General features: G+C 41.5%; 1 protein-coding gene across 1 annotated transcript in view; it reads right to left on the bottom strand.

Annotated features, from left to right (window-relative positions):
* Nucleotides 1–5,400: 5,400 nt before the first annotated feature.
* The window catches only part of ell (elongation factor RNA polymerase II), a 35,463-nt gene continuing 14,092 nt past the window's right edge, over nucleotides 5,401–26,771 (bottom strand). Inside the window, exons 2-11 of the mRNA XM_032527081.1 lie at nucleotides 24,956–25,000; nucleotides 15,369–15,490; nucleotides 13,184–13,347; nucleotides 11,753–12,003; nucleotides 11,466–11,616; nucleotides 6,713–7,306; nucleotides 6,238–6,304; nucleotides 5,857–6,028; nucleotides 5,719–5,763; nucleotides 5,401–5,628 (exon numbers count right to left, since the gene is read on the bottom strand). Coding sequence (XP_032382972.1) covers nucleotides 5,524–5,628; nucleotides 5,719–5,763; nucleotides 5,857–6,028; nucleotides 6,238–6,304; nucleotides 6,713–7,306; nucleotides 11,466–11,616; nucleotides 11,753–12,003; nucleotides 13,184–13,347; nucleotides 15,369–15,490; nucleotides 24,956–25,000 — 1,716 coding nt within the window. The 3' untranslated portion in view covers nucleotides 5,401–5,523. The remainder of the gene's footprint in view (nucleotides 5,629–5,718; nucleotides 5,764–5,856; nucleotides 6,029–6,237; nucleotides 6,305–6,712; nucleotides 7,307–11,465; nucleotides 11,617–11,752; nucleotides 12,004–13,183; nucleotides 13,348–15,368; nucleotides 15,491–24,955; nucleotides 25,001–26,771) is intronic.

Genomic DNA, 26,771 nt, shown 5'->3' with positions numbered 1-26,771 from the left:
CATGGATATGATGTTTGCCTGACAAACCCTTCACCAAGTACAGTATAATGACTGGTTGACGGTGGTTTTCAGACAAGGCTTTTGAGCAAAGCCTTGTGGATCAGTGCAAATACTTGCTTTTCTTATCAGTATGCATTATCAAGAGAGTTTATGTTCTGGCCATTTCGCTCCATAGTACTGCAAAGCTGCAAATCACCAAAACTTGAACCATCAAATCAAATCCTCGGTAATCATTTCCTGATTTCCAGTTGGGTCGTACCCACACTTCAGCGTCTTCTGTTCATCTCCTCAATGCACGCAAGTAAATAAGTGCACAAATAAATGTGCTGTGTTATGTTGACAGTCATATTCAGCTCATATTCCTCTGCTCATTCACAGACAAGTTGGCTGATTCAGTGTGTCAATCTGCTACTGCTACTAGTTTGGAATCACCTGTTATACAGTTTTCATTCTTTCCTTCAATAATGGCTATTTTAAGATTGGGTTAAAATAAAAAAAAAATGAATAAAAAAAACACCAAATGTATTATTTACATTTGTAATAGTTTTGGCCCCCATACATGATTCAAACTTTCATTTAGTCAGTGTCCCCACAGTGTTGCATAGCAGTATAAATACTGCTGGAAGCACAACCAGACACCTTTTAGAATTTGTTTTCCATCTTAAAAAGGGTAATTGACCCTTGATCAGTATTAATCCACCGCGGTGCAATTGGGTTCTTCATATTTTGGGAACCCATTTGAGCTCTCTGCAGTCTACTCAGTGGTCAGATTGAACAGATTGAACAGGTTGAAACATTGATTCGTCAGACCTTAGTATGTTCATCTGATATTCCCTGATCCAATTCCAATAGTGCCGACCCACGACTAACCTTCCATTTCTATTTTGAAGGAACAAGGTGATCAAGAGGACGAACCTAAACATCAAAAGAGCATTATATTCAGCTACGCCAAGTCTGTGGGAAGACTGCAGAAACTGGACAGTTATAAGATTGGGGAAACTGAGATTGATCAGAATTTTCCTTCCTGGCACCTAAAAAACATATCTAAATGAATAAGAATAAAAAAAAAAACAACATTGTCCCTCAATGAAGTGACAGCAGTTATGTGGCTGGAAATCAGCAGACCTGGTTGTTGCTCTGCGCTTTCAACACTCACCTCCACACAGGTCTGGGGACACAAGTGTGCACCACTACCGTTGTTGATGTTCAACTGTCTTCACCGCAAGTACATCAACTAAACTCAGAGAATGCGACAGCCAGACAGTACCAAACACAACTGACCTATTGTTGCACTGCTCTGTCTACACACACGCAACACGCTCCACCACACTGCATCAGTTTACCCGTGTGATTTATATTGCGTGCACGCCACAGGTTTCCAAGCTGCCAGGGGTCAGACATGTTTTTCTCTCAGCACATCCACCTACATGTGTAATGCTAGTATTAGCTGTTGCTGTCTTTGGATGTAGAGATGTGCGGGTTACATAGCAAAATTAACCATTTTACTTGAATCCATTATGAAAAGCCCACATTCCAATTACCACGACTAATGGACTGGCCTTTATTTCAACCGTGGCCTACATTGTCCCCATTTAAGCCCTGACCGGCTCTGTTAGAGAATCTAAATAGAAGTAGACCCCTCTCTGCATTTTGTCGCAGAAATTCCAGACAAATTTAACCCCGTCTGACAAGTAAAATCTTGGAAACACAGAGGAAGTGGGGGGGAGGAGCCCTCTCCGTCTCTCTCTGACATGTGTTTAAGCATGTATATACGCTGCTGTATGTTGTTGAGGCAGCTTGCCACAGTGAACTCTCTGACAGGACCCCCCCCCCCGCAGCTCCCTGAGCAGTGCTGAGGCCAACATTGGGATGGGAGCCAGTGGCAGCATAGTGGGGCTCAGGCGCAGCTCAGCCAAGTGGAACACAGCCACTCTGTAGATTTCTGTGTGTCTTTCACAGTGTGTCAGATTACAGCGAGCCCCGTCCTCTCTGTTGCCTAAACTAGAGCATCTTCTGCTCACGCTGCCATGCCAGGGTCATTAATATTGGCTCCACATTTCAGCGCAAGGCACAGACTTGGCCGTAAACATACAGTCACGGGTTATAAGGGGATGATCATTAGTCACAGGCAACACACAGGCAACACAACACACACAGGCAACACACACAGGCAACACACACACCACACACAGCAACCACACACAGGCAACACACACAGGCACACACACACCACACACACACACACACACACACACACACACACACACACACACACACACACACACACACACACACACACACACACACACACACACACACACACACACACACCTCTAAAGGCGGGGTTTAACTAACCCTTCTCAATCCTTCCCTTGCCAAACTGATTCCAGAGGGTGTCACTAACCATATGTAACAATAACTCCCATGAGAAACGATTCAAACCAGGGAGAGTAGAGGGATCCAAATGTTTCTATTGAATTTGTTGCTTTTATTATTTTAACAAAAGCAAGGCGTGACAGCACTGTGAGGTGACTTTGGAAACTAAATGTGAAACTGCTGCCATCTACAGGACACCCTCTTAACTACAGGCCTCAGTAATAGTAAACAAATGTTGGTCGTTCAACAGATACAAAAAAATTAAAAAAACAATCAAATAAAGCAGCTTCAGCATCTCATTTATAGTAGTTTTATGGTTTGGAGTATCCAGACTTTATGTCTCAGTAGGTCTCCTGTGGACAAAAATTACATCTTTAGACTTTTGTCAAAGCAAGAATGTCAAGATATGATTAACACAAACCAAAGACCTGTATATATAATAAATATTCTCCATAACAATGTAAGATTCGTGCTAAAAAAATAAACCAAAATCTCAAATTTCATTACAATAATGGACAGCAACAACGGTTTCAGAATTTCAAATAAGGATTTTAAAGAATTTTATTGAAACAAAGATCAATTTCAGTCCCAGTCCCTTATGGTTTTCAAAAAGCGTGCTTTGGGTTTCATCGCCGACATTCCTCTTTGCTTATACAGCAGCATGTATATACTCAGAGAAAAGAAAAGAAAAACCTATACAACAGGTCATTTTGGCACAATCAACTCATAACAACGGTACTCCTGTGCTGGCATGTCGTTACTCCGCCGAAGCAAAATGGGTTTACTGATGAACTCATTCACAATGGAGTCTGACCGTAATAGAGGAGCAATACAGTAATCATGTCAGAGTGTTTCGAGAAAACAAGATACAGTAAGAGAGTTGAAGAGTTGTGTATTCTTGTTAAAAGGTTGCAGTACTGGGCAATGGTGATTCTGGAAACATGACATTCACCATACACTTTACGTCCCCGCAGACGTCATCAAGTCCTGAATCCAGCCCCAGCCTAGACCCGGCAGGATCGTTGTGATGAGGTGGGAGCATTGGCCTTAATGTAGTGTTTGCATTAGGAGAGTGATAGAATCTGAAACCCGGCTTAACATTTAAACACTTAAACCCAGTCATGCAAATCCCATCTCGAGCAAAAGGAGCCTCCTTTAACTTCTACCGAGAAATCACTGAATAAGTTTCCTGGGTGATAAATTAAGACAAATGAAAATTATAACAGGAAGTAGAGAAGAATACGACATATTCCTTTGCCAACATTTGGTAAAGCGTTCAGTTTCCTCCCACTTGGTAAGCACTTTGGTATACATGCTGGTCAGAGCCATGTCGAATTGATAGGATACTAAATTGGGTTGGACTAGGCCTTTGCTTGGCTTTCGATATCCTCGGCAGTTTTTTTTTTCCTTCAAGTAAAGATACAAAGACTGTCCATTGTAACACATTCATAAAGCATGCACTCTGATGGACAAAGTCATTTGGACAAAACATCCCCCCCCCCCAGTAACAGCAAGATCAGGAGAAAAAGTGCTGATTTTTAATATTCACATAAAAAGATCGATATAAGAAACGCAATTGCTGACCAAACTCGGGTTAAGTTCCGATACAGCAGTTCTAAATCGTCTTCGGATACGTTGAGTGGATACGTCTCGACGCTTCTCACGAGTGGAGAGCTGATCCAGGAAACAGATCTCAGGTCAACCTCCGTGAATATCTGACATCACATTTGGAAAGGCAAAAACTGGTCGCAGGTGAGCGCCTCCCTCCTCTGGAGAGGCCTCCGCCTGGGAGATGGTCAAGGATGGCTTCATCTTAACAGTCGTCTCGATGGACTATCACGTGGGACAGCGAGCAGACAAAACTAAACAATTTGGTAGGTTTAAAGACACTGGAAACCCTTTTTTTAAACAATCAAAAGAGGATAATGGTGGTAACTTAGGAGATTTCAGATCAGTTGATCATGTTTTAAAGATGAAAAGAAAAAGCCTGCAGATTCCCTCCCCCCCCCCCCCCTCCCGCACCCGTCTGCATCGTCTTACAAATACAGGATCTTCTGAAGTGTGATGAAGGGCAGAGCTGGCAATCAGATAACTTTGAATAATTCTATTGCTACAAAAGCCATCATGACCGATGCCAATTAAGAGCTAAATATAGTTTTTGACATTATGATGAAGCGGAACTAAGGACCACTGCTGTAACCGATGAACAAGCACAGCAGTTCGTCACGGCCGAGTGACGTGTTCAAAGAAAATCTACAGCTCAAGAGGGCCTGGAAACTTTCAAACATACGCAGAAACCTGCGTCTGACTGTGTGCATTTAGATGCCTCTGCTTGATTTAATCAATAGTGATACCATCTGCATCTCTTTAAAAGAGAAAGAAAAAATAATTAATGCCAAAAAACTGACAATTAGATGGGCAAGGCAGCTTCTGAATAAAATACTGGCTGACATTCAAGATGTGAGGACAGAAAAGAGAGACAGCTTTTTGAGTACTGATATAGAGGAGTGTAAAACAGACTCATTTCCCCCAATTGAAGTGTCAAAAAATAAATAAAAAGAAAAAACAGAGAAATAACTTCCAAGGTCATAACCATTTGATTCAGCACGTGGGGAAAACTGATGCATCATTCCTTTGCTCAAAAACATGTGAGTTGCATTTGGCATACAATCCGCAGCTTTCATCTCAGTGTCTCTCTCTCCCCCCCCCCCCCCCCCCCCCCTTTCCTCCAGGAAAGACTATTTGGATCATCTCCCAAGAAAAGTAGAAAAGTTTCCATGTTTGACGCTTTCAGACCTCTGTGCACTATAAGCAGGGTGGGCTGTTGAGAAAAACAAAGCCACACAGAACCTATTCATCATAATGCATTGTAACTACACAGACGGGCCTGGCCACTCTAGGCACAACCCCATCTTCCAAAAAAGAAATAAGAAAAAAAAAAAATAGAAAAAAAAAGGAAGAAAGAAAAAGATTGCGTGTCCTGCTTAGCCCTCATTAGAGCCTTTGGCCCCAACGAGGGGAATACTCCTTTCATGGCGTCTTCCATGAGAACATTTTTATTTATTTTTAGCACAGGCGGAATCCAGAGTTTTCCTTTATCTGCTTGGTTTCCAGAGACAACAGGGAAACAATGTCTACTAACTACTTTTAAAGTTGCTGTTGATCGTACTCGGCAATAAGTCTCTTGATATATGCCAGTTTGTTATGTAGGTATTCACAGCGATTCTTCTCTTGGCTATAGTTTGGATTAGTCTGCAAGGGATATGAAAGACAGTCACAATCTGACAATCTACTAACATACTTTAAGCCATCAATATCTGATATAGCAGGACTTCAACTTACCTTTTTTATTTTATGATACTCTTGAAGTATCTGATTGTGGATTGTCTGTGGAGAGAACACAAAAAAGGATAAGGGATATGAATAAAAGTAAAAAAATAAATGAAAAAAGCAGATTTGAGTGTGCTTTAGGAGATGTACCTTGTACTTGTCTGTGCCTTGATGGAGCTGTTTCAGCTCATTGTCGAGCACAGTGAACTGCCGGGTGATGCCCTCTATCCGAGCATGCAGACCCCGGTACTCACTGTACTCTGCGTTGAAATCATTTTTATACCTCTGACGCTGCTCCGGAGAGCCGATCACCGTGTACTTCCTGGGATGGAAATAAGAGAAAGTTACTGAAAAGGGAATTTGGGAGAAAGTAAAAGTATAAATAGCAAGTCAACACTGGCACTCAAGTGAGAGGAACAATGCTTATTACTGGGAAACTTAATGAGAGGTACCAACACAAATCAATGAAATTCATTTATCCCGGGGGTTTTTAAAAAGTCAAAAACGGAGACAACTGTGTTAAATACTCACGATAAATAGTCTGCCACTTCAGGTGATGACGTAGGAATACTGGTACTGTTGCACATCCCATTTAGATCTGAAAACAGAGTCATGCAGTTAGAAAAAAGGGAATTCATCTGAATAAGGTCTCCTTGCTGCGTCTCTGCCTGAAAGAGAAAAACAACAACTGGAAAGGCCACAACCCAAAAGGATTAGTATTAGTTATTGTTTCTACCATTCATCCTCTGAAGATACCATGCGCCAGTTGGACTCACAGGCGTGTATTTAAGGTTATTGAAGGCATAAAGCTAAACAGCAGGTGTCTCTGTTTAATCGGTGAGTCAGGTACTGGCTATGACACATCACCTTCTCATAGTGATGACTAACTGGTGTCCCTCCTCAGAAATCGTTATCTGATGCAAGAGCTGTGAAACTGAATGTAGTAAATAAGACATTTTGTGCAGGGGAATGGTAGGAGTGACGCGTGTGTTTTTTTTCATCTCACCTGTGCTTTTGTGTGGAATACTGTTGCTCGTGAGGTTTCCTGGGCTCATCCCACAGGCTCGGTTAGGCTCAGGCACACGCTCCCCACGACTCTTCTTCTCCTTCTCCTGCGCTCTCTCTCTCACCCTCTCCTTGTCTTTGCTTTTCTCCTTGTCTTTATGCTTTTTCGACTTCTTCCTGGACTTGTTGCTGAAGGATGAAGGACTCTTGTCCCGAGGGCCCTCGGCGCCTGCGTGTCCAGGAGATGTTGTGCTGATGCCGGGCCCGATGAGCGTCGTTGAGCCCGAGAACAACGAAGGAGGTTGGCTGAGCCGCTCGGACACTGCTGTTTCCTGAGAGTCACAGTCCCTCCCGTTGTGGCTGGAGTCATTGCTGACATCTGAAAGTGCTTCGAAAGGACGTGGGATGTCCAGCACGGGGAGCTGCTGGGAGCTGGACGTCATGCCGCTTTCTGACATAGAAACCGCCACTCCTACCTGCGCTTCACCTGCCTGCGCTCCACCTGCCTCCCCTCTCCCGTTGGTTGAGCTGAGCTTGCCATTAACTGGGGCTGTTGCGTTTGCGGGGAGGTTTTGCGGGAATAAATCCGGGGGGCCTTTTTTCAAAAAAAATTTTTTCGAGAAGTAAAAGGGGGGTTTCAAGAAAATTATTTAAGGAAGAAAAAAAATTGGTTCCCAAAAAATGTAAAATATACAAGGATTACAAAAGAAATAAAAAATGGTTGAGAAACAAATGAGGATAAGAAAGGGACAGGGGAAGACGGTTTTTTTTAAAAATTTTTTGGGAAAAGCCAGGGATTTAAACAGCCCGGGCCCCCCGCCCCTTTAATGTTTTTTTTTAAAATATTTTTTTGAATAGATAAATGCTTTTTGACCCGGGAACAAAGGGAGGAGGGGGAAAAGGGGGCAAGAAGAAAAGAAAGACAAACAGAAAAAGGAGGGGAAGAGGAAGGAGAGAGACTACATAAAAAATTTGTATACTGAAAAAGAAAATTTGGTTCCCCATCAACGATAATCAAAAAACCTCTGTGGGGGTTCAAACGATCCGGCATGCAGGCAAACGGCATTTGGGCAACTCTGTACTTAGGACTTTGTGGGAAAATTTTTAGAAACTTTAGAAGAAAAGGGCCACAGTCCCACTTCAGGTGAGGATAAAAAAATTTTTATTTTTTCCCCCCTAAAAAAAAGATGGAGAGTTTTATTTTTTTTTTCTGTTGACATTTTAACGGAAAACTTTTTAAAAAAAGCTGTTATTTTGTTTATTTTTTTTGGCGGGGTTCCCCCCTTTTGTTTGGGGCTCTCCCAAACCCATTCCCCCCTTTTGATTTTTACACACAGCTTTACCCGCGTGGTTCTTTTTTACAAAGAGACTAAAAGAAGCCGGGGTTCTGTTTGTTTGTACTGTGTTTTCTGAGGGAGGGGGCGGAAAAGAAGGCCTACTACAGGGGTCTGAGGTGAGAAGAACCTTGAGGGAAAAAGGGATAATATAAACAGAGAGTCCCCTTCCCTTTTCCAAAAAGAATCAAAAAATGGGGGAAATCGGAGTCTGGGCTGACCCAAAACAAGCCCCGGCCCCTAAAAATTTTTAGCATGAAAATTATTAAACAAAAAATTTTGGGGGGGGGGGGGGGGGGGGGGGGGGGGTTTTTTAAAAAGGTTTCTTACAGAGCCCCGAACAACCTTGGTAAGTAAAAATTTGAAACGGGAACCATTTAAAGGAAAACTTGTATTATTTCCCTATAAAATTGACAAAAAAAAAGGGGAAACCCAGGCTTTCGGGGGGGAGCCGGGATGTTTTTAAAAAAACCCCCTTTCCGGGGGAAAATGGGCAAACCCAGCAGACTCCCGGGGCCAAAAACCCCCGTTTCAGGCTTTTGGGAAAAAGGGGGAACTTTTCCCTCCCATTTAAAGGGATAAGTTCAAGGCTTACAAGCTTTGAGAGCCTCAGTAACATTTCCCCAAAATTACTAATGAAAAAACAAAAAAAAAAAGTTTTTCAAGTCTTAACTTTAACAAATTGAGAGCGGGAAGGGGAAAAAAAAAAAAACTTAGGGAAAAAGGGAAAGGGTGTGTGGGGTGAGAAAAAATTTAAAAGACAAACGGGGAACTCACCTGAAGGGCAAATGGGGCCCAAATTTTTGGGGCGGGCTCCCCCAGGGAGGGGCAAGCTTTTCTGGGGCCCTTTGCTCTTTTTTTTCTAAAAAGTGAACACAAGCATGTATGGACAAATGCCCCCAAAAAATTAAATAAAAAAAAATGTGATGTAATTTTTGCAAAATTTTAAAACAAAAATGCATCCCACGCTGCACGAAAAATTCTCGTCCAACACCGGTTGGGGTAAACACTTTTCCATCTGCACTAATGCAACGTCAGACCCTTTTAACTACAGTAAAATCTGCCCCTGTTTTTTTACGGGTTTTTTAAACCAAACACAAAAAAAAAAAAAAAAGAAAAGTTTAAGCCATGAGTTTTGGGCTTAAAAATACTAAGCTAAAAAAAAAACTACTTTGGGCTGCCTTTTCCCCCCGGGAAAAGCTTTTCTACAGTGATGGGGAAATTTAAAAAAAAACCACACCCCAAAAGGAAAAACAGTTTTTGTTTTAAGTGGGGGGTTTTAGCCATGACCAACAGAGCAAAAAAGGGGCCCTCCTTGACGAAGCAGCCCGTTCCATCACCACACACTATGCCCAAAAAAAGGGAAAAAAAAAAAAAACTTCAATATTAAATCTGTTTACAAGCTTCATATCAGTTTAATAGTCCAATTCTGCTATATTTTCTTCTCTACAGAACAATACAAAAAAAAAAAAAGTGAGAAAGTGGTATGACACTCCACATTGACAGAGAGAAAGCTAGAGAGACAGAATATGGTACTGGAGCCCCCTTTGGGTATGATGTTGTTTGGGAGGTTTACCAGACAACACGCACAGTACAAAGTTAATTGCATGGTCATTCGATGGGATCAGGAACGTACTGCACTACTTGTTTTCATACTACTCGATCCCCGACCACTTCCACGAGAGGCTTTAGTCACTATGAGTGATTATGATGCACTAAACTCTGACCTCATTATGTACCAGAATAATCTGTCAAACAGCAGAAGTGTCACAACAAAAGATTGGTGCCAAATAACAGCTATCCAACCAAGATAAACCAACTGGCGCTTAACCAACTCTGCCAAGCCATGGTAAATTCTATGCATGACAACCATCCCGTTGATCCGGCCTTGTTTTAAAACATATTTACACATATTTCAGTATGCTTGCTTGATCAGACAGTTCCAGCTCTGGTTTAAAGATTTACCGCACAAACAAAGAAGCCACTGCCACAAACAGGACATGTCACAAGCACTTTGCACATGCAGAGATGCTGCTTTCACAGCGGATGACATGATCAGAAGGGGGCAGTTGGGTACACCAAGTCTAGTCAATTCCCCACCCTAGTTCAATGAGAGACAGAGAGAGAGAGAGAGACGCGGGGGGGGGGGGGCGGGGGGGGATCTACAAGATAGACAAGCCTGAGCTACGAGCGAGACAGCAGGCCTAACGATGTGGCTGAACCTTGGACGGGCGCCACCTCACACACGAATCAGCATGTGCTGGAACACTGTTGCATCACGTGCGTTCCGGTTGTGTTGTTGTGCTACTCCTGCGTGACTTACTGCATTAGCTCAAAACTCTGGAGGAGCTTGGGAGGGCAAGGTGGTATTAGGTGGGAGGCTATTAGTCAGCTGATACACTCACAAACAGAGCTCAAAGTATAGTTAAAATGAGACACACGGATAAGGAGCAAGTGTGTGTTAATATGCCAACAAAATACAAGCATGCATACACAGAAATTACACTGAGTGGCCAGAAATAAATTAAATCCAAGTACATAGTAATAAATAGATGCTAACTTTGGGAATTTTAGTTTTCTATATATGTAGATGAGAATAAAATACCAAAAATAAACAACACATTTCAAAAACCCAATACAACATGAAACATACCATCCGTATCCCAAGTCCGTAGCAGTCTCACAAAACAAACTGTCCTAAGCATGTAAAACTAAGCTTATCATGGAGAATAGGAGCTATTCTTGAGTCCACTACACAAACACAAAGTGAGCACTGGAGCAATGCTGCCTGGTCTATATTTAGCTTGCTTGGAGCTTGCTTTTCCTTAGTGTCCCAGATCCTCAGAAACCAGATTTTTCCACTGGGAAGAGGGCCAGCAGCTCATGCTGTCAACAAATACAACACTTAGACAAAATTCAGTAGAGCACACAGAAAACTTCCTGTGGATGCACAGAAACACACCTGCCAGTATAACAAATAGCACAGGTGGGATTTACACAACCATATCTCATGTATTAAATAATTTGCAAACAATTCAATCCAAGGCAGCCTTATATTTCCTTGTGTGTGTGTGTTTTTACCTCAGGCTAAAAAAAAAAAAAAAACAACAAAAAAAAAAAAAAAAATCATACACCACAAAACTCCATTGGTTATGTACCAAGCTATTAAAAAAGGGAACTATTTCGCACACATAGTTGTCAGTCCTTTAGAAGGCCATTTCTCTACAAAGCTTGGCAGCTCTACAATCCTTACATACCAGAGCCATCACCCTCTGGCCTCACCCTTGCCACAGTGTCAACACAACAACAAAACAAGGTGATTTGCAGTGTCACAAATCCGTAAAACTTCAGAATAGTCTACCCAGCTAAAGCAAAGAAAAAAAGAAGCATCATCAGAATAGGGTGATGGGTGGGTTTAAAGTGAGAGAGATCCCCATCTGACGTACTTAAACATGATTCTCTTAAGAAGCTGCTGGTCTCCTTCTGTGTAGCCTGGCCAGTCCTTCTGAATCTCCTTATACAAAAAGTCCTTCAATGTGAAGGTGTTGTCTTTCCCATTCAGATTCGCCACCTAGGAAATGAGAAAGAGGCATGGGTAAGTCTTCTTGCCTCTGAAGTTGGTGAGAGGCAACAGAGGGCAATAGGTGTGTGTGTGTGTGTGTGTGTGTGTGTGTGTGTGTGTGTGTGTGTGTGTGTGTGTGTAAAACCTGTTGCAGGTGGCTATCCAGGGAGTCCTTGTCTAATGGCAAGAGGCCGTCTTTTTGCAACCTCAGGATCAGCTCAGGCTTCTTGTAAGGCTTGAGGGCCAGCAGGTGTGTGAGGCGCTCCCGGAGCGGCCTGTGCTGAGCTGTGCCCTTCTTTAGCGTATTGCTAGAGATGATGACAGGCCGAGATGTCCTCCGCAACGGGGCGACGTCTGAGAGGCCAGGTGCCGGTTTCCGGATCTGAACCTTCTTACCTGACGTGTGGAGAAGTTACAGGCACTTGTAAGTAGACATCAGAGAAGTTGGATAAGGAATAGTATTGTCCATGTGATCACAGTATTTTCTTTAAACACAGAAACCAAATTATTCTTTTACATAATTGACAAGTTTATTTATTTATCTTACCGAATACTTTTTTAGGGTGGTCATTCTAAAGAAAGGACAGTTTGTACAGTTTACATAACTGACAATTTAAAATTTACAGGAGGAATTTAGTACTACAATCCAGCAGTGAAACCAGTGATGGTAGAAAAGCACTTGTCGGCAAGCAGCCAACACTTGTTTGTTTTAAGAACAAAAAAAATATAATCTCAGCCAGAAATATACTTATGTCTGTCAACATCTTTTTATCTCAGCGACTGATAATGGCTGAGGGAGCTTGCAGATGACTCACAAAAGATGTATCATGTACTGATCTTTACTGCTGCCACCATCCACCCAAACTCACCATTCATTACAAACATCAGCTATCATCACTGTCTCCCACAGACCTTTTTCAGGTGATTCAAGCTGAATCTTGTGTTGCCTGCTACCGAGTCCAAAACACTGTTTGGCTCCACCGCACACATGGACTAGACAATTTTTGACTCACTGCAGAACAGTGAATAGGCTTGCACTTTTTTGCAGGCACTGTGGCAGGACTGCTGTGGTTTTCAACTGCGGCTGTAACATAATGTGGTTTATTGTGCCGGTCAGAGACCAAATCAAGAAGTCAGAAAATTGATGAGCTATGCCCAGGGATATTTCTGCCAGTGTGCATTTGAAATCACATACCGTATGTGGGTTTAGAGAGAAAGAGGATCAGTGTGCAATGCATGTGGCGCATTAGCTAACCATTGAGGAAGCAACCACCATCAAATTCAATAAAGTCCTGGGTACAGATGAGGCGTGCTGGCAGTGTGCTGGCCCTCTGCCATTCAGCCCCAGACCCAAACAACCTGTCTGGTGCGATGTGAACCCATTCACCAGCAGAGAAAAGCTACACAAACACATGGGCCATTTGGCGGTTTGTAGGGTACAGAAAATATTCCAGTCTCTTGATGCCTGTTAACATCACCTTTAAAATGGAAATACCTCTGTTCCTATCAACCTAAAGCAGAGTTATTAAATACTGGTCTTCCCAGGTCCATGTCTGTCTGTCCCATGTTTCCTCACCTACATATCTTCCCCCAGGCTTGATGACGATAGCACTCCTACTGCGAGTCTCCTCTTCGACCTGGGCCATATTTTCCCTGGCCTTCTGGTAGGAGTCATCTGTGGCACATACTGTAATCTTGTCCTGGATCCCACCCAAACAATCCAGCTGAATACTCCCTTCACTGCCAAAACAAAGAGGAGATAATGAGAGAGGAAGACGGGGATAAAGTGACCAGAAGCTTCAATTGAAAGAGAATGGAAAAGATTGGATGGGAATCTCTACTTATTTTGAAGGTACTTCATGATTAGTTTGACAGCTATTTGCGATAAACAGGAAATGTTATATGTTAAACCAATGTTATATTTTAGGACATACCCCTACCAGTTAATTATCAGCATTTACCTTAAATCTCTCACTATTTGCAATGATCTACCCATTCACTGTGCATTCCTGCCCGGATGAGATCTACACCCCCGAGGGAACCAGTATCATTTTTTCCATTTCCATCCAACAGTAAGTTCCAACCGTAAGACTAACTCACGCATCAAATCCAATTCTTTCCTAACTTTCCAGCTCTTTGATTCCCCTCCACGTCGATGAGGAATGGCAAAAAATGAGATGGTGCTGGCGCACTCAATGGAAGCTGAGTCATTTGGGCTTTAGATCTGAACTCAAGGTTGATTAGGACCCAGTCAGGGATGTGGATAAACTCCACCTGACCCACTTGTTAAAAATATTTTCCGAATAATGGTGTCAGAGACCTGACAGTCATATTGGCAGAAGATTGTTGTTCCGCAGTCTGTTTTTCTACTTCCTTCCCCTTTGACACTAGCAAATGTTTGCATGTAGGGCCAGAGAAAGTGTGCAGAACAAGTTGAATGGGCTTGATGCATAGAATGGGATAGAGCCACACCATAAGCAGGTGTTGTGTCATTGCCACTGCTACGACACAAAGAGTCAACACACAGCGAGAACAAGTACTACGAATATTAAAGTTAATGTTTTCGAACACTTAGTCATTTACCCTGAAGATATATCAAAAGCAAACTGCATGTGTTACTTCTATTCTGAACAACTTTGTTCTTATTTTGCAACGGCACAATTTGCAAAACTCAATTTTGGAAGAATTATTAGTAAAAGGGCCAGTTTTGACTGTATTTTATACCGTGTTACTTACCTGTATCACCCCTTGACATCTGTTTTATTGAAAATAAATAGGGAAAGTATTTCATTTTTCTGTGTAATGCTAATACACCTCAGGGTTGCGTCTTTCCATTTAGTAGCTGCTTCTTGGAGCCAAAGTCCTGATTGTGTTCATCAAGGCATCACAGAGGATTGTTGATTCACCTCAGATCCTAACTATGATAAACAAACAGATTGCCTACCTGGAAGCACTCATTAGGTAACGAGAGAGAGAGAGAGAGAGAGAGCGGAGGAGCGAGAGCGAGAGAGCGAGAGAGAGAGAGAGAGAGCGAGAGAGAGAGAACAGTAACAAAATTGTGTTACTGCAAAAGAAGTATTGGGTGCCCATCTAACTATATCTGTACTTAGCGACTTTGTAGCTAGATTTAGTAACTTTACAGACCCCCTTGATAACTTTTCAAAAAAAATTATAAATATAGTGACTTTCTGTAGAAGACGCTCGCCAATATTGTTACTGCCGAGTGTCAGGTCTTTCTCTGTTGCGGCCACCACAGTCGCCTCTCTGTCACTTGTGACTGAAGAGAAGCAGCGAGCCTACGCCCAATGCAAGGCGCCATCGTCGGTGAATGGGTGAATGAGAGGAAAATTTAAAGCGCTTTGTCCGGTAAGGTAGAAAGGCGCCATATAAATGCAGCATATTTACCTTTTTTCATTTATTTTTTGGGTAAATTCTGATTGTGTTTTATTTTGTGGTTTTAATTTTTTTGTTTTGTCTCTTTTGTCTTTTGAGAGAAAAAAAAAAAAATAGTTCTCGAGAACGCTTTGAATGGTCACGCCACCCAACAATGCTGAAAGCAGCAATACTAGGAACTACGTGTTTTATAACTAGTTTCTGTGTCACAATTGTGATATTTTACACAATAAAGAAAAATAAATGAATAAATACTGGGACCCAAGCAATTAGCCCATTCCGAACAGGGATACGCTCCAAACTACGGCACTGCACTAGTTTTGATAAAAGAAGAGTGGAAGTGGGTGCGATTGAGTGTTTGCCTTCACCTGGTGATGTACTGCTGGATGCAGTCAAAGCTGCCCTGGGGGTTATCTCTGCCCACATGGGACAGGTAGAAAGTGAACGTTTGCAGTTCACTGGAATTTTCCGACCGTGGTATTGAAATTTTCTGTTGAAGACAAAGAAAAAAAACATCAACATGAGATATCCCTGTTCTTAATTATTTGGTGTCAGAACAAGGCCTCGAAGCGTTAAAATCCATAGACTTAGACACGATTTTTGTTTCACACATTCAGAATTGCCTCTCTTTAGAAGACTTAAGAAGTGGCATTAACTGTCAACTAACCTTTAATTAGACAGCTGCTGGATAACTTGTTTACATGGAGCAAAAAATTAGACAAGTGACTACTGTGATGCAGATGCAGATAATACATTTTGCACTTAGGTGTTAAGATATCAATGCAGTTGAAATAAGGCATGTTACTAATCTTCTTGGAGAGAAATGTGAAAGAGAGAGAGCAACACAAACAAATAGCCTTGCCACTTGAGTCTACCTGATTCCACCTTACCTATCATTGGGATGTGTATTCACATGCATGTATTTGACAAGTGACTGAAGAGAAAACACCAGTTGAAAGTAGTTTAAGACTAATGGCAAGGTCAGCCAGGTAAGGTTTCCAGAAGAACGTGGCAGGCGGACAACCTGCTCAGCTCTGTTTTCAAAAGCATGAATTCAAGTGACTGTGCATCAGACCGAGCCATGGTAACTAAAGATGGCTGTATTAGAGGGTTTTGGATCCCCAGCAAAGATCCTCTTGACCAGTGAGCAGCTCATTGCCACTGACCTAACCTAACCCAGAATAGAGGCTCAGCCTGGCTTCTTGGTCAGTGCTGGGACTGATATGCGGTCAGACTGTAGGCAGCTCAGTTGTTTACCAAATGTCCCAACACGTGTGAAGGCTGCAGGTGGCCGACTATAAATAAATACAGTGTCCTATATTTGCCCTCCTGGAAGACCCGTGCTCTCAGTTATCCATAGTGATACACACACACCACACACAACACACCACACACACACACACACACACACACCACACCACACACACACACACACACACACACACACACACACACACACCACACACACACACCCCCCCCCCCCCCCCCCCCCATCGGCTATTGTCTGTTGACAATTTTGCTTTTTTTATTTTATAAATGATTTATCTCCATTATATGCAGATCTCTGTTTATAGAGGTAGCCTAAATGTCGACTGGATCTAAAACACCCACAAAAGAAATTAACTCGGACTGTAAGTCCTGGCCTGGATATCAGTTATCCAGATTTACACTGGCTACACCGGAACCCGACAAAATATTGTCTGTTGCCCCCAGAGATCAAATCATCACAAACCACAATGTGCATACAATTATTTTTACTAATCCATGAAAAGTACAGTTTCTAATGAAAATGGGTCATCAGGTGAAAGCGTTGTTTGGTGTCTCCCCCCCCCCACTATGTATTTAGAATACACAAGAGTATGTGTGCACTTTGAGATGTGATGTCTGAGATGAATTGTGTGTTCAATTTTGATGCTTGAAATTTTACGTCCACGTGTTTGTGTTTGAGGACCCCCCCCCCTTAAGAAGAACCAAAAACCCCTACACTAAAATCTGTTTAACTTGCAAATTAAAAACCGTGCATGCAACAACATTAGTTGTGTTTACAAAAGCTTCATGAGCTTTAGGCTGCCGTTACCACAAAACCAAGACAAAACAGAGCAATGGAAAAAAGGACGAGAGCACACTTTAAAAGAGTAACTTCAATCACTGGGTGAACAACAGGGACGGAATATGAAAAAAAAGTCAAGTAACATGCCAAGTAATATTCCCCTTTATCGTTTATTTTTCTTCCCAAGGTTGGAAGTGGGTTTCAAACAGGTGTTCAGTTTTTGCTGTGACTTCTGCTTCTTCTTCTCCTCCAGCAAAACGTGGCTGCGTTGCATTGTGGTATAAGGGAGTAAACTGTAGAGAACATCGTATGTTCACTCAAATTAGCAGTGCATTGTGGGTATTTTATAGAGAAATTTAGTGAATGAAATTAACCGCAGAGAATTTGAACACCACTAGAAAATGGCAAACACACTATATAGTGCACTATTTCTGTAACAAGGAACAGTTAGAGATAGAGGCCTGACACACAAAGATAAGATCAGAGATGTTGGAAAGTGCTGACTGCTCAAAGGCTTTGCTCATGTGGCCTCATATTTCTTTCAGTTAAAAAGCATAATCCCCCCCGTAACGATTCGACCAGCAGGAGATTGTAAGGAACAAAGTACAACTACTTTGTTGCTGTAGCCTACTCAAGTAGATTTTTCAGATATTTTCATTTTATTATTTTTTGTGGCAACTTTTTATTTTTACTCATTACATTTTAGACACAAATATTTGTAATTTCTACTCCTTACATTTTACAAAATTTGCTTGTTACTTTAGTTTTGTACAAGAGGTCGTTATGTCGGAGAATTGCGCGGACACGTGTCTCACACCGTGAGCGGGCACGCGCCACACGGAGAAGAAAGTGAGAGAAAAGAAAAAGAGACTAGCTGTCCAGAGGATAATCAGTTGAGATGGTGTGTGTGTGTGTCAGTGTTGCCATGTCCGCTTATTCTAAGCGACTTTGGGCTTGTTTTTTTGTAAAGTCGCTTACAAATATTGGTTGTCGCGGGTTGCGGTTTTTTTGGGCTTGTCACTAAAGTGTTGTTGCTTATTTGGGCTTGTACACAGCTTGTCCTTGCCGGCTCGCTCGATCCCGCCCCTTTCCCCATAAACACTATAGACAGCAGCGTTATTTCCCACCCACTTCCTGCTTCTAATTGGCTCTGACCCAGATGGAAACGAGTACCAGCCAATCAGAGGCAGAGCAGGGCGGTCTGTTTTCTGGTTAGGAAAATGCGCGAGTAGCGACTAATGGTGAGTGGACTGTAGGAGAGTTTTTGGAGGAATAAATGCCCGGGATAATGTGGGAGAAATACGGGAAGAAATATAACAAAGACTGGGAGAAAGAGAAAGGAGGAAAAGAATGGATTCAACCCGTCGTGGGGAACAACTTAAAATCACTGTGAAAAAAAGTGATTTCAAATCCCATCAGTTTTCTAATGTTAACTAATGTTAAAAGGTGGTTTAACTTACTCCTGTGGTCATTGTCCTGAAGCTCAGGGGGAGAAAATAAATAAACTCTAGCCTACCGTGTGTACAGTTTACCAATCTGTCCACATGGATTGTAACACAGTTTTATTTATTTTTCTCTTCCAGGATCTTAGGGGGGCTACGTAGAAAAAGTCGCTTATTTTGGGCTTGTTTTCACAGGCCTAGTTGCGTATTTGTCTCGCAAGATCTGGCAACACTGGTGTGTGTGTGTGTCCTTGAGAACTGTGAGTCGTATAACTTATGTTGTCAGTTCATTCGAGCCTGTTGTTCTATAGTTGTTGCACATTTAAAGTAAGTTAGCTAGTGACTTCGTTTATGTTTTTCATCCGTTCGCTAGGTTGCACGTTGCATCAACAGAGTGAAGTTGTTTCCGTCCGTGTTTTACAGAGACACCTGGGCCCAAGTTGGAAACCAGAATCAGCTTTAAATCCAGTCCTAATCCAGTCCTCACTAACAAGCTTCAAATCATTTCACTGGAGTTACGGTTTTTATTGTTCGCGTCATCAATACTGAATTCAATATAATTGGATGGGACTATACTGTACGTACATTTGACGCACCACTAAGACGACTCGGCAGATTCTGCAGCATTCGGCATTCATTTGCAGCAAATCATTGCAGCTTGATGGCGTTAACGTTAGCACATAGTAGTACGGACGGCGGCATGATGGAAAATGAAGAAAGGTGCAATCCCAGAGATTCGGAAGACGAGCAGCCAGACATTCCCAATCATCATCAACCTTATCTGAGAGAGATGTTTGAGACAGTAGGCATCAAGAATGACTCCTGGCCAATGTGCTGTGTCGCTCTTCTTAATTGTCGGTTTAGTAATTCATATTTTATCCTTTATTTTCTTTCCAAAACCCACACACAGGAAGATTAAAAAAAGAGAAACTGGATCTGTAAATCCTCACAGAATCACAACTGAATTCATATCTTGCTACTCAGTCCGAATCTTATTAACCTGGAGTCCCAGTCGGTTACAATAACCTTAATCATATATGTGATGTTTTAGGCCTATAAGCAGACATACATTAAATATTTAGGCAATGGCATATAAAGAGTGTGTTTACCATGTCCACTGACAATTCTCAGCATGCACGCTAACATTCATGTGGTACAAGCAGCTTTGCATAAAAAAATGGTTGTTATTCGCAAGATTATTTTTACTTTTAACTTTAAGTACATTTCCAAACCTGTACTTTGTTACTTTTACTTGAGTAAAGTAGTTAAATCAGTAATTCCACTTTTACCAGAGTATTTTTTTTACACAAGTATCTGTACTTCTACTTAGGTACGGGGAAATGAGTGCTACCAGCTGACTCCTCTGCTTCTCCATAACAAAAATAGTCAGCAGCAGTTTGCATTTACAATCCCAAATTCATTTTGGAAAGAAGAAAAAGACAAGCCTACTTTTATTATGCCAGCGCAAATTTGTTTACATAGGTTCAGAATATGAATTTGAAAAAAGAAATCTGGTTAACAATTGTAGCTGGCACTTAAAAGTTCCAATTTGAGCCGGCGTTGTCAGGCTGTGGGTTTGGTTTGTGGAGGACAAAAAGGAAAAAAATAAAAGATAAAGATGAAACTAAATGGGACACAGCTGTGGATAAGTGTCGACTAGTGGATACATCTCAAAATCTATGATGGATATTTAGCCACATCATGACAACGCTGGCCCACACTGAGAAACCATGCGGTACTTAATGACAGAAAGCATGTTTTATACAGTCCGGAAAACCCCCTTTGCACTTTCTGTCTGTTTTTAGTCTTGAGATGCTTTCCTGTCTAAATGATGAAAGAAGCTTGTTAAGCATGTGCTCACTTTGTCAGAGCTCAGAGAGAGCTGTACCAGATGGATGAATATGAGTGAATGAATATGGGATCTCATCGTGACAGCCGGGCCATCTGCTCTGTAATTTAGCCACTTTCACACTCCTGACTAGCATTCTGATCTCAACAGTAACAGATTTTCCTCCATGGTGGATTTTGCTCTTTGCTGCATCAGTGAAATGCATGCCTTACTTTACTTTTTCAGCCAAAATCACCAGGTCTACCATCTAATCTAAAATTGAAAAACATGACTTCACATATGCCTGTATACATATGGGCTCTCAACACATTCCAATTACTTCTGAAAAGGAGATTTTAAAATTGCTAATTAGAAAAATGTGATTTTACTTGGTGATAAAGCATCACTATAGTCAGTATAAAAAAAAGAGTGTGTGGCTCTATGCAGGATTGCAGTGTTCTGTACTGCACGGTTTCCAAATTTACACAAAAATATTAACTGCAGGACTGCAGAATCAAATGTATCAAGACTCCTAGAGAGTGCTAAATAAGGACTATTATAAATGTAGAACATAGACTCTTAAAAAAAATACACAGATGTGAGCTACACCAATAATCATAAAATGTGAGCTCTCAAATAGCTCAGTTGGTAGAGCGGGCGCCTATAAATAGAGGTTACAACACAGCGAGCCCGGGTTCCACTCCGGCCCTTTGCTGCATGTCCTCCCCCTCTCTCTCCCCTTCCATGTCTCCAGCTGTCCTGTATAAAATAAAGGCTGAAAATCCCCCCCCAAAAATAATCTTTGGAAAAATAATCATAAAATGACTTACAAATTCTTCAAGACTACATGCACACCAAACAATGAGTTGAATAGATTTGCTAAGCTGCTGCTGCTGCTACCTGGGGTGTATTGATGAGTTTAGAAAGCATGCAGTGGATTCTTTGGAGTGGGTTGCAACACATCTAGCCTTAAATTGTGTGTATTTCACTGCAGCATGTACAGAATCATGACAACTTCAGGAGTAAATTACTTATGTACCTGTAGATCACAAAGTAAACAAGCCACTGTTGTAGTTATCAACTCCTGCATTCCCAACTTTTAACCTTTTCATTGAGTGTGAATTTGCCCACTGTATTCAACGCTGAATGGGGGGGGGGGGGGGGGGGGGCTCATTCAGCATTGCTAACTTCCATGTCTTTGCTGCGTAATCAAACAACAAAAACAGAGAAACAAAGCTATTTCACCTATGTTGCACTAACTTTTTTTTTTAGCCATCATGTTATTGAGTAATAACATCTTCCCTAAGTCATCTCTGAGATATGGGGATGCGGCAGCTCTAGTGCTTCATGAGGAAGCACTTTTGGGTAAACAATACAATGGTCCCCCTCAGGAAATGTAGACATTTGCAGAAGTTTAGATGCTGACGAGTGTAGTAGGCAGCCATTGGTTAATAATTAATTACAAGTCTATACCAAGGACACACATTCAACCTGCAGTTCTCTAAATGGTGCCAACCGTTTTATATAAGTAATAAGGATGCAGACTACAGAGTAGGGGGTGAATGTTTTCATTGTATTACTAATAAGAGATGCAGAAATTACAATGTGCTGGGCACCCAGATAAAAAGAATAAAAGAAACCACAATGTGCCGTTTCAAATTCAGTGTCACATTTTATTGTGCACTTTTGAAGATGCAACATAGAAGGTAAACCAACAGCACCATTAATAATCAATTATATAAAAAAATTATGTAATTTTTATACTGTCTCCAGACATGTGGAAATTAGAAAACAGAGGGATAATGGGACAACACCTTAGAATTTAGGCAAGAGTGCAAAAAAAACAAAAAAGGAAAATAAGTTTTGTATACATGTACATACACATGATCTAATAAGAAATATAAAAAATACTTAGGCAAAACACATAAAAGCTGTTCTTCTACTTTACCTCATTACATCTGACCACCTCATGTTTCATGTTCTAACAAGCCAGTTGTCCTCCTTTAAACATGACTGAGCCTCTGACATTACTGTGGAAGATCACTGTGAGAGAAGGTAACTTTAACAAGAATGTTTAAGGCTTAAGCATGGAATGACCACAAAATATAACTTGTATGTGGAAATGTATTTCATTAAAACTTGTGACGAATACTGTATGTCAACTCAGAGAGAGAGGTTTGTGTGTGTGTGTGTGTGGTGTGTGTGTGTGTGTGTGTGTGTGTGTGTGTGTGTGTGTGTGTGTGTTTAGAATCAAATCGTTGGCGACTGAATCGGACCGAATCGTGAGGATCCCAGAGATTCCCACCCCTACAAAACAGCCTATTACGACAACGTTTTGGACAAAGATGGATAGCCAATAAATTTTTGGACACAAGGCAAATCATTAAAAAGGAAGTAGCTCCTAGAATGTCAAACCAAACTGAAACCTGGCAGCACAGAAGTCACATCGAGTGTCTCTGCACGTCAGACTGGCCAGGCTCACATGCATACACGGCCTTTTGCTGTGCAGGAAGCAGTGGCTTGTGCAGAAAATGTTTGTGAGCATGAGGATGTTTATTGTCTTCATGGGGACAGTTAATTGCTCATATAGAAAGTACTGTCAACCTAGTGTGGGTTTTGTGATCATTATGAACAACCAGCAGGTACCAATTGCAAAACTGAGGCACATTTTTTAAACTTATTCTAGGACATAAAAACGATTCCACAATCTATTGCATTGTTACTTGTTTCTTTCCTTCACTTAGCGTGTCTTTTGCATTTATTGACTATTGCACCACAGAGGCAAGGCAGGCAGAGGTAGCTTTAGCTTTGCTGCAGTGGTGAATATTAGCAGGTACAAACACCTACAGCTTTCAGTCTGCTCCGTCTCAAGCCGGCTTTGCGGTTTTCCCCCCCGGCGCTGCAGGGCTTCAGTCGGGATGAGAGCGGACAACAGCCCTGGGGACACATCCATTCCACAGTCAGTCCCCAGTCAGCTAGCAACCATCCACTATTGTTACAGTCCCAGCCAGGGGGACACTTCCAGTCAGCCCCCAGCCAGCCAGCCAGCCAGCTAGCAGCCATCCTGGTCAGCGCTTAACTCTGGTGCTAAGGACGCTAACGGTGGTTTACTGAACCGACGGGAAAGAGACCCAGGCACCCGAGTCAGAACAGCGGCCACTTGTAACGTTACACCCCCGTTAGCGTTAGAAGGAATTTGGTGAAGGGGAGTTCTTCCTTAGCAACAAAGTCAGCCGTGTTAAATTTCTACATCGTCTCTGCCTCATCTGCACTCTGATTTAGAGACTCTTGTCTTCTAAAAGCAACCGGCAGTGGTGTTGCTTCTTTGTTTATTAACATTTCATGGCATACTCTATGCTTGAGGCTAGCGTATTGTGTTTCAACTGCGAAGTGCCTGCACTGTCAGCAAACTTCGTGTTCACCGCAGTTTTGGGGTAGCGCCTGCAACATTTGCAGTTCATGAAGTTTGTCTCCTTACAGTACTTCAACCAGCTGAATTCTCGCAACCAGTCTTCCCGAAAATGGTGGGTTTGGGCCTTTTTCACCACACAAACCTCCGACTGTGACATTGTAGACTCTGGCACTAGCACACTAGCCGCTGGTCGGAAGAACGAGTCAATAATTTGCTAGCTCATTGTTCAGACGCATGTAGCAGGTTGTGTTTTCTGTCTCCTTCCCATGGACATTTACGCACGCTCAGTTATCTGTAGGACCCTCCCCCTCAAAAAATGAGCCACCTACATTGGCCATTCCCTGTCCTCACACTAGTTGGCCTGCCACAGATTCCGGATTCATTGATGGGCCCCTTCCACGTTTATAAAAAAATGCAACAATTTGGTCGCAGTCTGGAGTCCTATAGTGCAAATGGTTGACACAAGACGGGACCGAAAACAAGTTATCAGCAACAGAGATCTTTGATCTGATCCAATTTCAAAGAGATAATTTGAAAAGCATCAGTCCGTCAAATTACTACACAATCTAAGAGAGGTCTCAGAGGCTAATGCATGAAGATCAAGTTTCTTCAGCCAAAGGTTCCTACTACGCAAAGAAACATAAAGATGGTTACATGGGAAAGAAATACTGACATAACAGGTGAGAAGTTATGAAAAACAAGGCAGCGAATGTGACATTTTAAAGAGGTTTCAGAGTTTTTTGAGGGGCCCAGTTGGCATTTTGGCACGTTTAGTAGCCAAAGCAAAATAACCCAAATATTGTGGCCAGCAGCAAGAGAGGTTGGGAAACATTTGCCTGATCAGGTCCCAGTGAGAGTAGTGTATTAAGATCAAGCATTGTTAACACAGTACTAGACACATATGGCAAAAAGCACATCATTAAATTCAGATCAGCTTTGCCAGCATCGTTCTTGCTGCTCGCTTAAAAACATGGCAGAGAAGTGTCATTTTTTTGCGTTTTGTTTGAAAACGTTTGTGTGTCAGAGTTTGAGCTTCAAAATGTTTTCTTTAAAGAAATTTCTGTGACTTCTGAAATACTTGTTAGCAGCTAACCGTGGTGATTTATCTGGCCAACTGTAAAAATGACATATGAAAAAGTCACTTTCTATTATTTCCATTATCTGTAAACAACTTTATGCATTGATTGGAACGGAGTGAGAGAGAGAAAAAAATATGTTCTTACCCCTTGGTTTCCATTAAATCTGATCAATGGTCGTGATGACAAGACCTATAAAAAGACAAATAACAGCTTTGAAAATTAATCCCCATGGTAAACAAAACCAAGTCATTCAGGCAAATTCCAGGCAAGATCTTTTAGGTTTCCATTAATATACATGTTTAAGTATGAGCACTGAATAAGATTAAAAAAAATAAGACAACAGAAGAACAAATAATTGCTGAAAGCGTTACATTAGGCATGCATCAAGTCCTGCAATATGAGTTCATAAATGGTTAATCTTTTCTTCGTTTTCAACTCGTGGAAAGAGCAGCAGGTGCTTTTACTAACAAGCTCCAACATGAAACCGGTTAACACATTAAGGAAATGTGAAAAACAGAGAAACTACAACTTTAATAGCATTTTCTATCAAAGCTGAAATTACAATTTCAAGTTGGCATTAGCCGATTTTACATCAGGAAAACAAATACTCCCACATTTTAGTAGTGTGTATACTTGGATGAGTTTTCAACAAGAACAATTTGTTATTGTCATTCATCAAAATCCAAGGTAAGTTCTGGTTCAGTGGTTACTTTCTGTTAACAAATACAGGACTTAATGTATTAAGATTTCTCACACCTACGAGAAATGCTTAAATTATTAGTGTGGCAGTTAGTTAGTGTTAAGTGTTGGGTAAAATGTTTTCTCCAGTTAGGTTAAATTTAGAATAAAATTGCTATCAATGTTCCCATTAAGTGGAACATTTTAATGTACAATAACTAAATCCAGTGTCACTGAAAGTTGTAAAACAACACAAAACATGAAAAACACTTGTAATACTTTATAGTAAATTTGCAAGGTAATATCTTTTTTAATATAATAAATTACAATCAGCAGAGTGACAACCTCCTGGAAGTTATGTCTGGTTTGGAGATGCAGGAAAAGACGAAGGGCTGGACAGGGTTTCTACTTTGCTTTCAGTTGTATTCAGCTGTTTCAGTATCGGATCCACAGTTCCGGGGGGTTACCCTGTGGTATCGGTTTATCATTCGATTTCTTATAACTCCACATTCAGTTTCTCCATTTCAAAGGAAGCAAATCAAAGACAGAAACACTTTCCATTTCCTAAGATAGATTCTACAGAAAGACTAGCGATACAGCAGGATTCTTTTGTTAGGAAGTTGTTGCCATACTAATGTGCTGATGCTAATGCTAAAACAAAGCAGCAACAGTGAGCACCACAAAGTGTCAAGCCAAAACTATTTGTCTTTGTAAAGTCAACCTAAACCGTATTTCCAAGAGAGTTTGTGACACCAGAAACTGTTTTTAGGATGCTGAACTCATAGTGCTGAATATAATTTGATTTCAGAATTGTTTTTGTTTTTAGGAAATGCTACCAACAAGGAGACAAGTGAAGCATAAGGACAATTGTAGGAAGTGAACATGGACATCTAACTTTACCTCTTGCACAATAATGAGATCTTCAAAATCAAAACTTAGTCCACACTTTTTAACTAAATACCTGCCAAACTAATGGCCTCATTCCCGTCAGCTTCAGCTGTACGGGTCAATGAGGCACGAGGTAGCGTTTCGATAACAAACTCCTCCTGTCCGTACGTTATATGTCCTTGAGCAATACGCTGAACCCCACGTTGATCTCGATGGGCAGGACATAACCTAGAACATTGTTTGGTACAGATCCTCGCAAAAATAACACTATAACCAAAGTTTTTATTTTTTAAGTCTGTAGGATAGGATTTGTAGGCCGGGACATCTCCACAGCACCACACTATTTAATTCAGAATGGTTTGACACATTTTGCCAATAACAAATATTCCGAGAT

Source organism: Etheostoma spectabile, chromosome 9, assembly GCF_008692095.1.
Source record: "Etheostoma spectabile isolate EspeVRDwgs_2016 chromosome 9, UIUC_Espe_1.0, whole genome shotgun sequence".
NCBI lineage: Eukaryota > Metazoa > Chordata > Actinopteri > Perciformes > Percidae > Etheostoma > Etheostoma spectabile.
The sequence above is the reverse complement of the archived record's forward strand: the minus strand, read 5'-3'. Positions and strand labels throughout refer to the sequence as shown.